Source organism: Plodia interpunctella, chromosome 5 (genome assembly GCF_027563975.2).
Source record: "Plodia interpunctella isolate USDA-ARS_2022_Savannah chromosome 5, ilPloInte3.2, whole genome shotgun sequence".
NCBI lineage: Eukaryota > Metazoa > Arthropoda > Insecta > Lepidoptera > Pyralidae > Plodia > Plodia interpunctella.
This window is the reverse complement of record NC_071298.1, coordinates 8,103,926-8,118,922: the sequence shown is the minus strand read 5'-3', so window position 1 is coordinate 8,118,922 and position 14,997 is coordinate 8,103,926. Positions and strand designations below refer to the sequence as shown.

At 34.6% G+C, this 14,997-nt stretch overlaps 1 protein-coding gene and 1 long non-coding RNA gene across 4 annotated transcripts in view; one reads left to right on the top strand and one right to left on the bottom strand.

Annotated features, from left to right (window-relative positions):
* The window catches only part of raskol, a 118,850-nt gene that overhangs the window by 103,155 nt on the left and 698 nt on the right, over positions 1-14,997 (bottom strand). For both annotated transcript variants that reach the window (XM_053745348.1, XM_053745349.1), the window contains exon 2: positions 14,343-14,570. In XM_053745348.1, coding sequence (XP_053601323.1) covers positions 14,343-14,409 — 67 coding nt within the window. In that variant the 5' untranslated portion in view covers positions 14,410-14,570. The remainder of the gene's footprint in view (positions 1-14,342; positions 14,571-14,997) is intronic.
* On the top strand, positions 209-8,063 carry LOC128670020 (uncharacterized). Of its 2 annotated transcripts, none has more exons than XR_008404718.1 (3): positions 209-1,103; positions 2,471-2,641; positions 5,457-8,063. It is a non-coding gene; the product is annotated as an uncharacterized LOC128670020 (long non-coding RNA). The 2 variants fall into 2 exon arrangements; XR_008404717.1 differs by having other exon boundaries at positions 209-1,740.

The window sequence follows — 14,997 nt, the reverse complement described above, 5'->3', positions numbered from 1 at the left end:
AACAATTTTCAATTAGCTAGTTACATGGAAGATTGAAAGTTTTGCCATTTCAAAACTGTGACAAAATTAAATGAAAAATGGATATCGGCTGAAAGATTAAAAATGGTTTTCTGATGCTATGGGCTTTTCTAACTATTAGCCCTTCTGAATCAAACTAAGGATGTTCGTTCCAATTAAACTGTACGTAGGTACAATAAATATTGCACACAATACCGCGCATTCTCGACGAATGGGTATAACAGATTACCTTACCTTATAAAGAACCCCGTGAAGGATCTATGATTTTCTGTTTTACTTGGTATTGATGTCATTTATCTGTATTATAATTATACATATGTGTGCTGCCCATAATTAGGTAACGAGTTTGTTATATTATAAAATTATGACATTTCTACACATACTGACCCTTTCCATAGGCTGGTGGCCCGCTAACCCATCGACATGATGATCTAATTTCACAAACCGTAACCGATCAAATGAATATCGTACCGCTTTCTTAATCCATGGGGACGAAGCAATGTGGGCCAGCTGGACTCGTGTGCAGGCTAAAAAGTCTGCGAGATAGTAGAATGTACAAAACGTTACCTTCATTTAATGCAAATTTTAACGGCATAAGGAATACCATGAATGTTGCGTTTCAGTGATTTTGAAGAAAAGCTTTTCATGAAGATCTAACTTACACACAATCGTCTTTACATATAAATACTTTAGGCATAATCGACGATTCGGTGTCAGCCTACACATCCAGCATGTTTGACAATAATATAAACTTAATGTTAATCAACATGTGGTTACCAAATGTATTCAATTATAAAAACTCATCAGTTTGCCATTTTGAAAGCCGGGATATGTAGGTTCAACGACTTGTATTTGAATAGCGCCTGTGCTCGGTGTGGGTGTTATTGTTCTGAGTAATTATTGCAGGGTTGAGGAACCTCGCTATTCTGACACGCCTCGATCTGTCATTAACACCTACGGGATGGCTCATTTATTCATGTGAAGAGAACTTTCACCATGGAATGCTGTAAAAAAGTTTACAACATAAATAGTTAGTACGATCAACGGAGAAAATTTTCTGCCTCTTTCTGATTCTGTCATCTCAGGTGCGTTACTTATCCCACTTACTAATATTATAAATGCGAAAGTTTGTGAGAATGTATGTGTGTGTATGTTTGTTACTCTTTCAAATAAACCAAATTTCTTAACAAAACGTCCATTAGATTTTGAAAATTCCACGGGAGCGAAGCCCAGGGGCGTAGTTAGTATAATAATATGTTCTTATAAGTAAGTACAAATTACATACATACACCGAATCATATGCAATACGTACTACATAGATATTTATTCCATTTTCAGAAACATTCATCCATACCTACTTTTAATAGTAAATTATATTTAATTCATTTAATATTTTTATACTTAGGTCAAATTCACTTTTTACTTTTTATTTGGTACCTTAGTAGCGTGATTGTTATATTATCAGGAAACCAAATGACTATTGGATAAATTCAGACAAATCCCAAGTCTTACCCATTTTATAATTATGACAATCCGTATTGGTAATTAAGTAAGTACGTAACTTTTTCACTGTTCAATTTATACTGCATATAATGATTTGTCCTGTTTATGAACTTGAATCAAAATATTTTACTCACAGTAAACTATGGCAGTCGAGTGAATAACTCATAAGTCGAGTGAATAAAGGTTGACTCATGATATGAACAGATTGTGTACCTATTGGTAAGTATATTTATTTCATATTCCCTAATTACCTAATATTAATAAATATACGGTAAAATTAAGAATTCGATGACTTGTGTGTGTGTGTGTGACAATTTTGTTAGTTCTATCTAATTCTAAAGTTAGAATAAAACAAGATCTACTCTATAAGAAAGATCGAATGAAGTGGATTTTCATAATTCATTTTTAACAAATAAGTAAATCTAAAGTTACTTTGGTAAGTATATGTTTAATGAAAACATAAAATGTCCTTAATTGCAATTTAAATTATATTAATTCGATGTTGATCTTCATGAAATTAAAAAAAAAAACGATTTGCCGTATATTTACATACTTATTTTTATTGGTATTCATTGACTTTTACATTTATTACTTATTCTAAGTTTATACATAGCTAATAAGTAGTTTCCCGTAGCAGAAGATTCCCAAGATTATAATTTAACACCATGAGTTAATGTTGATTCACGTTACTCTTTATTTTGTAAATATTGGGGGCAGTGCAAGCAGCGTAAACAGGGAATATTATTTACCCGCTCGCTCCTCCAATATTGACTGAACTCTGCGACTGGATAGGACCCATCTGCCGGAGTTTAGATGTCAACAAATAATAACTTCCCGTGTGACTTAAGAAATAAAGTAGTATATTTCTCTTGATTTTTCTACTTAAACATGACCATGATATTATTTTATAAGTACTTAATAACTTAAGTACGTATTTATTTATTTGCAGATTCGGCATAAAATTACGCAATGTTCATGCATTTGCGTCGGCATCTGTCTGATTATGGCGATAGCCCGCGCACGGGGCACCATTCTAAATCTATGAGCGATAGCGTGTAGCCACCATAAAGTACTTTGATTTAGTAGCCTGCCATCTAGCGGCGAGTAGCCACATCACTAAGTAAGTAATGTGTCACGCCATTTGTGTGCATTAAATGTCTTTAAAAATTAATTTATGTTCAGTTGAGTACATTTATTGGACAATAGATGGCCCCATATAACTCAATACAGTTAACTCAATAGATGGCGCTTTATTTTATATTTCTTATTTCAAAGTAGTATTGAATAAGTATGAAAAAAAATGCGCGATAAAATTGATAACAATAATTTCGCTTATGCAATTATGCTAAAAAAAAGTACTGCTCCCGTGTATAAAACTCGCGGCTTATTCTATCTTGACTACACCACGATTACCTAATCGTAATTGGTATAAATTATATTGAATATATAATGCCTATTTCTAAATAGTTTATGGAATATATGTATAATTCATGGATATAGGCAGTCTACACTCTTTCTCGTATTAGATGCAATAATAAGCCCCATTTAAGATCCGTAGAAAATTTAAATTAAAACTAACTAACCAAGGATGACAGGCATAAATATCTATATGCTGCCTCGTGCCATCATACAATTCTGAACTGCCAGTTTCGTATCATGTAAGTAGCATGCTAATCTGCTCGTATTAAATAGGTATTATCTCGTGCTAACAAAACCGAGCAAGCATGTGTAAACAGAGAACACATTGTGAAACCAAAATAAACAGTTTTATGGAAACTAATTTTAGCGACAGGTTCTAGTACCAACTGAATTTCATTTAAAAACTTTGAACCATGTTGGGTACCTAAGTATGCAATTGTATTATAATTACTACGCCACTTTATCACCCATACCAATCCAAACTAGTTACCTTATTGAAGGTTTATTCACATTGAATCAAAATACCACCACCACCTGTTTATTGACAATTAATAATTCAATTGATATTTTTCATTATACTTTGTATGCAGATGTGGCACGATGAGATCATGTCCTGTGGATCATGTCTAATATACCGTCCCATACGTCCGCAGTGTCCAACTCCCTATAGCCTCAGGCTTTGGACGCCTCCGGTATGGAGCACGGCATGTGGCTGACGGATGCTCGTACGGGTCGACCTCGCAGTGTACCGTTAATTTATTTGCACATCGTGACTGTGCCGATTTTGGAAGGTTTGAATATTACTATCGCCGAGTTCGACTTTCGTAGAGTCCGTTGAACTGCGCAATTTTTTCAGTTATCTGTTTATAGAAACAAGCACTTAGTTTCCTTAATTTGAATAATCTCATCGGTGTACTCGGTACATTGGCAGGTTGTATCAATATAAATGTCAGCCTTGATGCTGCCCACACATTCAATTAATGTGCAGCTGACAAGAACACCGAGCAGGTAAATTAAATATCAACACCACGCTTACCTACTTAGTAGAGACACCTTCGATTTGTATTAGATCAGTTCTTATGTTAACTGCGGTACATAGATGCGGTAAATAGGTACGCCATTTAAAATTATTTAACTTCACGTTACAGCTACCTACGTACTCATAGTTTCTGTGGTCCTTACTAAAACATTTATAGTTATCACCGTCGGTCATGAAATGAAAACATTTGCTGGTTCAATTCGTGTAAAAGTTATTCTGATCAGCTTCCCATATAAATAGCGTGAAACTATCAATTAACTATCAACCTCAAGACGTATGTACGTAATGTTTTACTCAATAAAGTACGATTTACAAAGAGCATTTACCAATGGACTAGCGCTGACTCTTGCCAATTGGAAATTGTTATTACTGTATGCAATATATATTTACCCATTAGTATATAATACCAATTTATTTACGACAAAAACTTATTTGTAAATGAAACAGATCAAGACAGAAATTTGTTAGCTTGCAAGCGCTTTATACTTTCGCTCATAGACGCTAATGAAATCATAAAATAGAGCAACCAGGACAACAGGTGAAATTTGCTGTCCATTATATAATTGTCAGAATGAATAAAACTGATTTTAAACAGATTGTGAGCCTGCGGCTTTTGATGTTGGCAGTCTGCACGCGAGGACCCCTGATTGCACAAACACTGCCTATTCAAATTAAATTGAAACGGTTTCGAATATTTAGATATAGCCTCGGGCGTAGCGATATCTATAACTCGAATGGGTTTCAAATCGAAATGTTTAGTGGTGTACCTACATAATCATGATCATTTAAAATAGATAGTTAGATTCAATCAACCTCCAACAAAATATTTAGTAACAGTTTTGACGATAATGCGCTACTTTTTGCGTGATTAAAATTGTTTACATCATCAAAGTTATGCTTTTGCATGACTATTACCAATTAAATAGCAGTGACTTACAAAATATAATTTGAATGTATGAACAGTAAAGCATAATGCAAACGCTTTTTCTTGTTAAGTGTGTTAGCCATTCAAATTGAAGCTACTGCTCGTGCGCTCACGCCACGACTCACTTAATGTGACTTTTAAATTAGTTTATTTTTCTCAAAAGTATCTAGTAGCATAAATTGTTTTTGGTAATTAGCAACACTACATGGCTACACTTAAGATTACTACACAGTAGCTAAACGCGAGTTTTATGATGAGTAAAACTATCATAAAACTCGCGATACCTTTTGATCGTTAGATACGTTGATCTATCCAAAAATATATACCATTTTATTAAGCCTGCTCCCTCCGAATACGGTTGTAATGAAAAATGTACTACTTTCGCTTTTGTTTTCATGTAAGGTTAGTCTACTCGAAAAAACCATCACCTCTTCTAAATTTTCTTTTCCATTTTTTTCTATCAATCAGTCCAAATCACTAATTGAGGCCTGCCAAATCCCACCATATTAAATACCTACTCAAATAGTAAAATATAAGCGGGCATTGTTTCAGACAAGTCCTGGCGGACCCTGGTCTCCGATGCTCAACGGCTGCGGAAGACACCGAAGAAACGCTCATATATCTAAATAAAAGACAAGTGGGAGAGAGTTCGCAGACAAGACCGCATTGAGGTCACACTTTTCATAAATCAATTAACAGGGACATAAACGTCTAAATTTCTTAGCGTGACTCCTTTTTTATTTGTGGAATTCTCTGATATCTATACAAGATTGAGATGTATCGGGCAATAAAATGCATCTTACGAATTTTATTTAGAAAGCGGAAGACATTATTGTGAGACTGATCCTACTCCTGTGTAGTAGTATACCAATATCCAGTTAGCTTTGCCACAGCTTTGCTAACATAATTCGACTTCCTAGATGTCTTAATCTTTACGTTTCTAGTCATAGTTCGTGAGCATCGCATCATATAAGGAAGTAAAATCACTACCTAATCTATCTATGCATTTACATAAAAGTATAGTACCCGTTTATTATTCGTAGGTATGTTAGGTATATAATAACGCATAGGCGTGTTAAAATCATAATTGTTTGTAATAAAATCTTTTAAAACAATAAAATGCTAATATTTAATGGTTCCATTATTATAATATGCGTATTGAAGAATTTTAATTAATATTTGAAAAACCAAGGTCAACAGAAGCTGCTATTAATAAAATGTGATATGGGGTGAGAATTTACACCTACGTTACTAAATCACTTTTTTAAATGAAAATTTTTGATTTTGAAAATTGCAGATTATTATCATTCGGAGGAGGACTCGGAAATAAAACATTTTCAAATTGGCTCCCAGTGAGCAAGAGCTGAGTAGGAAATATTTTATCTAGGGGCTTTATTACCTGCTTCGCCGGGAGATTTCTAGAAAAGAGGATAAAAATAACTTATTACGGATCGCGGCTTGCCGCGCTGCGCCTATTCTGTTTTTCCTCTTTCATTATTTTCTCAATATTGCAATAAATTAATAAAAATGTGGTAAATCACTAGATAGCATAAAAACAAAGTCGTTTTCCGCTGTCTGTCAGTCCCTATTTATGCTTAGATCTTTAATATGGTTTTACCCGAACGAAGCCGCATTTGGCAAATATACCTAAACACAGTTTAGATTTTATGCTCAGTAACTATAAAAATAAACTTCTTACAATAGTATGCTAACGTTGTAAGTAAGTTTTGGAAGAAGATGTCATAAACTTAAGAAAAAAATAATATCACTAATCAAGAGTCTAGTTACTTAGGTTCATTTAAAAAATCTTATTTGTTACATGCTAACATTGAAATATTATAAACCTTTTTTACCTTACAAATGCAGCTGCCAGTTATTTGGAAAATTAGGTATGGGAATAGACTACAGTACGATCGACCGAAATATTCTATTATATCGTTTCATTACATTAAATAAGCTCTCACTCTAATCCTCATGTGTTCCCGGTTACATTCGGAGCAGTGTCGCCTCGAAGCCCAGGTTTCGAGTCAAAAAATCAACCATCAAATTTTGAAGATTTTACTAGGCTTTTATAACCCTTTAGGCATACTGTCCTATGCCTGGTCTTATATGACCACACGCCACATTGGCTAACATTGCGAAAAAGATTTAAATTATTTTATGACTTGTCTAATTGTATTTATACACTCTTAAGGATAAGTAGTCTAATTGCTCCGGCCAAGTCAAAGTTTAAAGTTATGAAGGCGTACGATGGACATCGTACTCGTCTGCCTATATATGCCATTGCCCATACGAGTAGTGCTCATGGCTGATGATGGCTGACGCATAATATTATACAAACCAGTTCTTTTGACTTTGAAATTACATTTCAATAAGCGTGTCAAGGTCGCGATTGTTATATAACTGCTAACTCAATTCACATATGGGAGTGGATACAATACGTATAGTACTGTTTTTCACAAACTTCCTAAATGAGTGGATATAGTATGATAAGACCAATTCGTAAATATAGCCGTTAATTCTCCTAAAAATAAGTAAGATTCATTTCTACCATGATGGAGCTTGATACTAGCACATATATATCTTGATTATTCCTATACCAAGCTTTTCACATTGACACATTGCTTGCTATGCATGAATTAAACCTCAACCATTTGTTAAATGAGAATAAGTAGGTAGGTACTAGTACTTCTTCTTAGATTCGACTAGATAATTTATGAGGACTAAAAAATTATATATAGTATTTCCCATTTAAAAAAGGGTTTAGAAAGAATACAACGAATACAAATAATCTAAGCTTTGGTACTACTTCTCGATCTAGTTCTGTACTACAAAAATAATTCAGTGACGGAGCTGAAAATTACGAAATATTATAAATTAAATGTCGATCTATTTACGTATTCCTTGATAGTGTATGATAGTGAATATCACTTGATCTAAACTATAGTCATGACGAGTGTTTCTTGCGTGGTCTACATAGTTAGTAAATGAATAATTAAACATGTACGCAATCAAGTCGTATTTCGCATTACATTTCAGGTGATTAATTTTCAACATTTTATTTTAAATTACTTATACATATAATGGTTCTAGGCTTGTATAATGGCCTGAAGAGTTTCCAACTAACCTAGTTACACCACTGTTGGTGTTTGCAGTTTGCAGAGCTCTCTATAGTCTATTTTACCTACTAAGTAAAGAAACAAATGTAATATAAATAAACACGATATTTAATGTATTTTTTGTATTGGTTAATTGATCAATTCTATGAATTGATCCGAAACAATGCGTCATTCGATTCCGTCTTCACTACCTGTTCCGTCTTATATTTACTTACAAAATATCCTAGAAAAAAGAGTACTTAGACGTACCTATGCGTATAGGTATATATGTGATTTGACTGATCTGTGTAAGGTAGCCTATTTTACAAAATAGGCTACCTTACACAGATCATATACTAAGAACATATAGTTAAATAAGAGTACGAAAAAGGAAAAAGGGTTCCATTCATAGATAAAAGAAATATGTTCCATTCATCACAAAAGATAAAGTACTGCATAGTTGTGAGTACGCTACTCCATAGGAAATTCAGCAAGTGAAACTTGTACACTAGGTGTGCAAGATAGGTACTTACTTCAGCTTTCTTAATTGCCCTTCTCTGAGTATCTGAAACGTGATTCTACTGCGGCACAGTCATTAGCTATTTAAATAACATTTTACAACATTGCACACGTGCATCCAAATAAATGTGCAAGCAGGAAGCAACCCGATGCCTGCTGCAGAGTTTATGAGAAATGGTTCCGTAATAAAAATCGTCCATTCACATCTTTTGATCTTTGGCTACCATTCACAGATATCTTTGGCTACCTATCCCTTTATAACCGACTCCAAAAAAGTAGGTTCTCAATCCGCCGCGATCTTTTTTTTAAAGTACAGTCACGAAAGATAGATCTATAATAAGTACCCTTTAATTATAATACTATTTAATCAGATTTCACGATATTTTGCAAACATTATTTTAATTGTAAAAAAAAAACAAAGAAATCATCTTATTCACAAAAAAATATTTGAATAATTAAATTACAAATAACTACTCCAGAGAACATTATGCAACAAAATGGCAATAAAGTCGACAGAGTCCACAAAGGCATTGACTGCTTATCAGTAATGAACACATCGTCATTGGCGGCATTAAATCCAGTTAAAATATATCATTACACGCACGCGCCAAGTCTGCAGTTTGCAATGGGGTCGGGTGCCCGGGTGTGTAGACAAAGTTCACAAATAAGGATTCTCCAGAATTAAAAAAATTTTGACTGATAGAGATAGATAGAGATTGGAGATAAAATATACCTGCAATATATCTATCATATTATTTATACAAATCCATACAAGCCCTGCTGATTAAAATAAACGTGACAGAGAACAAACATCTGAGTAATTAATAAATTTATGATCAAACTGGCGAATGTGAATTTAATTCTTAACACACAATAACGTCAACGAAAAATCAGAAGATAGAAAGCAAATCAAATAAATCCAAAATTACCGCCTTGGTGCAATAATGAGTAATACAGATATTGTATTATATCTCCATATATTGAAGAATGGAATCCCAAAAGACTTTCATGCGGTACTGAATAAGTACTGTAGCTGTGTTGATAACACAAATACTTTCACTGAACATTTGTACATAACAGCATCAGCATTAAGCTACAGTAACGTGACCAAGCGGTGGTGGACCAACGGAAGCGGTGGTGGTGTAATGGTTAAGACGCCCGCCTGTGGATCGAAAGATCCCAGGTTCGAATCCTACTCGTGCCACATGAGTTTGTATACCAATCTGACCACTTGCTTCCGGTGAAGGAAAACATCGTGAGGAAACCTGCACACTGGTTGATTATTATTAACTTGTGTGTGAAATGGAGAAGGCAATGGCAAACCACTCCATTAATAATGCCAAGAAAGTTGTTGTGTGTGTTTCATTCCACGTAATAACCTCGACCCTCAGCCATGAGGAATACGACTATGAAGAACGTGACCAATCTGTAAAAATTTTATTTTCTGATGTCTGTCAATAATGTACGCGGGAAGAGCGTTGCCATGGTAACGAGGGTGCGCTTCCTATGACGACATGGCGGTCGCTGCCCTCAGGCTCAATGCACAGGGGATGTCGGAGGGCGCGAAACGAAAGAGGTCTCCATCTGAGATTGCTCAGGGGTGCATGTGAATTAACAATTCTTTGTCTACAGCTCGAGGTCGTGACATCACGCTATTGCGTTGCCATCACCACCGTGGCACAAAGTTTCTCATTGATTTCAACCGTTCTGCTTTACGTAACTTTTACAGCATTACTATAAAATGTAGGATAAAAATACACAGTGATTTGTTCTCTCCCACATATACTGAGCTGCAGAGTATTGATTTCATAACTGTGTTCTCATGGTAACTGGAGATGCAACACTCGGCCGCAACAGGTGTCGGTTCAACGGCCCTCGACTCACCTGTAACAATCTACTGATACTTGTGTTTTCGATCAATCTGAACTGAAAACTAAACTGCTTTAATATTATCTTTCTGTATTTCTTTGTATGTCACAGGTCACTCCGAATGCTAAAACAATTTATCATCATTAGCATTGATAAATGTAGAAGTCTCTAGGTTCCTAAATAGTCAGTCACATAATATGTTATTTAACTTGTGTTTGCTGGTTATCTGACAATTTACCGTAATTTTTGCTCTATTCTGATATCACCTGAAATACCTTATATCTCAGGGACTACTCCGCACAGACTACTCCGTTGACACCATCGCTAATCTTCACTGTGTTCTGTATCTAATTTCTAATACAGTTTCATTTCATAACGTGACGACAACATGACAATGACCAGTCAATTATTGAGATTTGGTAAGGTTTATAAATCGCTCTGTAGAAAGATAATAGTAATAGTGTCTCTACTTAAAAACATTAATAAAATGTTATAGAGATATATACATAGATATACAGAATACTGGCCAGTCGTAGTAATTTCAATCACACGTGAACCTTGCGTCAGGTCAGTTAAAATTAAAAGGCAACATTACATATATGCGAAATAATTTCGAGTGTAAAATTCTTTATTTGAAAGTTATTTCTAAGTAGTTTGAAGATTGAGTTGGTAGTCTGAATATTAAAATATGTAGAAGAAGAAGCATATGTGTAGTAGAAGATAGAAAATATGACTAGGTATATTCATTGTATCACTGCCCTGCTCCAGTTGTGTTGATAAGCTGTGTGACCGTGGGAGGAATGCCCCACGACCTCACAACTTGTAAATATAAGTAGTATAATAATATAATATCATTATTCAATACATCACATACTTAATTATATCGTACTCATGTATAACTTGTCATATAAAATTCAATGTCACATTTCGACTATCCGAAATAATATAATATACAAAATAACTATATAGGCAGCTAGTCTCCTAGTTTACTACAAATCATTATATTTATCAATTAAGTATAAAATAGGACAGTTTACTTTCCTGACAAATATTTTCAAAGAAAAAATTGGAAAGGCTTTATACACCTCAATATTTACACAGTTTGACTTCCACTTACAAGGAAATGTCGGTTTGCGCAATGCACTTAGGTACCTACTTTTGTATGTGATGCAATGCCAGGCCAGGCTGTAGGTAGGTGTGTACACAGATGAACTGTCATTTGGCGCACCTAACCCGAACAAATAACTGTAACTGTGACCAATCATTGCCATACCCTAAAATATTTCTTGTCTACGTCAGATCAATACAAGTTTCATCATAGACTCTTATAGCACCGCTTGCCAGATTTGGTGCAATTCATGTGGTAAATGGGTATCATACTGATAAAGAGTCGGACACTGCTAGTAGTTAGCGTGATTTACGGTACGACAGTCCGGCAATTGAAGGGTCCCCCTTCAACTTAACTTCCGGAGGAGTATAATTGTGCACGAATTTCCAAAATGTACCCCAATATAGCGCTCATTATAATACTTTGCCACGCACCCCATAGTTTTCCACCCCAAAGATTTGTGAGGCAGTTAAGATGCATATATAAGAGTATGACTTTCATGAGAAAATCACACTGTTTTATTTTATCTTGGAACTAAACTGTAGCAATCTTTACAATAATAAAAATAAATTTCAACTTTCAAGAGTAGTCGCCACAAATCTCATAACAAAGTTTGTATAATAGCTCATTAACTAATTACGTGGGTCATGTGAATGACAACGTAATAAAATGCGATAATGTCAACGCTAGAGGCACATTAGAAAGTTCAGTGTTTTATTATTTTGTTAATGTTTTTCGTTAATACAATAGTTCCCAGGCCGGATAATGTCAGGCGCAGACAACATTGCGCTTGGGCATAGAGGTATCGCGAGAGTTTACTTTCTACTGATGTGTCATTGGCAGGCGCGGCACGTGCTCCGGCCACTCCAACCAACAGCAACAAACTAACGGAGCTTATATTACAATACTCACTTACACATGAATAAGTATTAACTCTACTTACTGATCTAATAATGTGAGCATATTTATCACCATGTGGCTAGAAGCAATCACTTTCTTGTGTGTGTAAGTTCAACATTATGTAAATTAGAGGTTTATCATTCCACGGACACTAACATTGTATTTGCAAGTAGTTTCTTATACAATTACTAAAATTGTAGACTAAAGTAGATTGCCCTCAATATGAAGTGTATACCTGCTTGATTTTAAGAAAGATGATATCACCAACAAAAACGCCTTTACTACGAAATCTTCCATCCATTCAAACTTATAAGTATGTCGGCAAGTCACCAGGAAAATTGAGTTCTTGCTTGAACCGTATATAGTATTATCTAAATGATCACAGTTTTGAATTTAAGTAATTTTGAAAATATTATGTAAGTTTACAGCATTCAATTATTATAATTTTTTAAATTACCTACACTACTTCAGTAAGTTCGACACATTTTAGGATCCATTTTACATATAAACAGATACAGACCTTTGTCTAGTTCGGGGATAACCTCCCGGAAGGAAGATGGACCAGCCGGCCTTTATTGTACTTCTTTTGTACCTATATGTATTAACATACTTTGTTGATTAAGGCAAATAAATGACTATTATTATTATATATAAAAAAAAAACAAATATAAAATCCATGTAAGTATGATTTGTCCGTCCATGATCTGTCGATCACTTCATACTCAGAATTAGGTAGATCCAGCTCAGAAGGAATTACGAAATTAAAATATTATACATTTCCTTTTAAATTTCTTATTTAGCTAATCTTTTTCAATGCTCAACTGCCAATATCCTCCGGTTTGTATATTCCTTTATATAATCTGAAACAACGCCCAATTATAGAAGAATAGAAAGCGAGCCGATCAACTGCAGCCAGCGTGGTGGACCGAAACTCGATAGAAAACCACAGCGACGTATAATTTTCACTATAAGTAGGGCATACGCGAGCGACCTGCTGCTCTCTTGGCGATAAGGTCCGGCCAGGCGTAGGAAAGTTATTACTAATTAGTTAGATGGACCTGCATGAATAACAATGGAAATATGAATTATAAGCAGATATATATCTGACATCGTCAGTCAAGTAACCAACTGAAGTCTCATATCACACGATTTTTTTTCCGGAAATTATATATGATATTTTTTTATGCAATCTAGCCTCTAAATCTTCTAGAGATTTTCTTTATGATTAGGAATACATTTGCACTACACAAACAATTGTCTTAGGCTACTATAATAATAATTTAAAATTTAATGAAATTGATCGACAATGCCAATTGCAAATGAGCACAAATGATCAATTTAGGATCTTTAAAGCAATTAACTGTAACTGGCGTCAAGTCAATATTTATATTTGCCGGATGGAGACGAAGACGACGAGACAACCGCCACGGTACAATATCGCAATTACCGATATAAAATCATAAGAACTAATGAAACTATCTAAAAAGTAGAATATAAATTAAGAGTCAAGTTATCTATCATTTATGCCGCAGGGACTTTGAGTCGCCTCATTCGAAACCTCTTTTCTCCTCTTTTATCATAAAATAATACGTTGTTATTCAATACGTATATTTCTATTTACTACTACAATACATGAAATCTCGATATTAACAGTAAATCTTAGGAACCATCACAGAAAAATTTCAAAATAAATTACTTTTTTTTATTTAAATTTAAAATTAAATTAAAGATATACGCATAAAGGAAACGCATGTTTAGGTTTGTTAAAGAATGTGGCCTTTAGTAATAATGCACGCGTGTAGTGCAGTCATCGGCTACACCCACGACCACAACTTACGTAAATCGCCCCAAATAACACGCAATGCAATTGAAATATAAACGAGCCGAAGATAAATAATGACAGAATGCAGACTCAGGATTGACTAGGTTACAAATATAACTCACCGCATCTATCCAGCCACCCTTCGGCACGGCACGGATATGGTATCACCACCAAGTCGTTGCTCCTCATATTTCATTTACAATCACAACACTTTTGATATCAATCACTAAAGAGTTCTGAATTGGGAACCAATCACATTAACACTACATTTCATTTCACTATCTGCAGCAGAATCGGTACAGCGGCTGGCAAGCAGCTGGCTCATCGAACGCGGCACCTCACTTTCACTGCTGCCAAGAAAAAACCACTTTGTCAATCATCGAAAATTTCGTTGCATACTATTGTAAGCTGAAATTTGTAGCTATTTACCTATTTAGCATTATTTACCTATTCTATTATAAACTTACTGAAACTATACTATACTAATACTATACTATAGTGAAACCCCGGGGCGCGGCTAGTATTTTATAAATAATATTTGTTTACTCGAATAAAAAGCTACTTATTTCCGACTAGCTAATGCCTGCGACTTCGTTCGCGTGGCCGAACAATTTTTGGTAAGGAGTCAAAATTATTAGAGAAATATAATTGTACAGATAAATGTAACGATACCTATACATATAGAAGATGCTAATATATATTATATATTTTTTCTATAGTTTATCTGAACTCTTCTTATTGTTACTCTGTTTATTATAACTCTTCTTCATGTGTTCC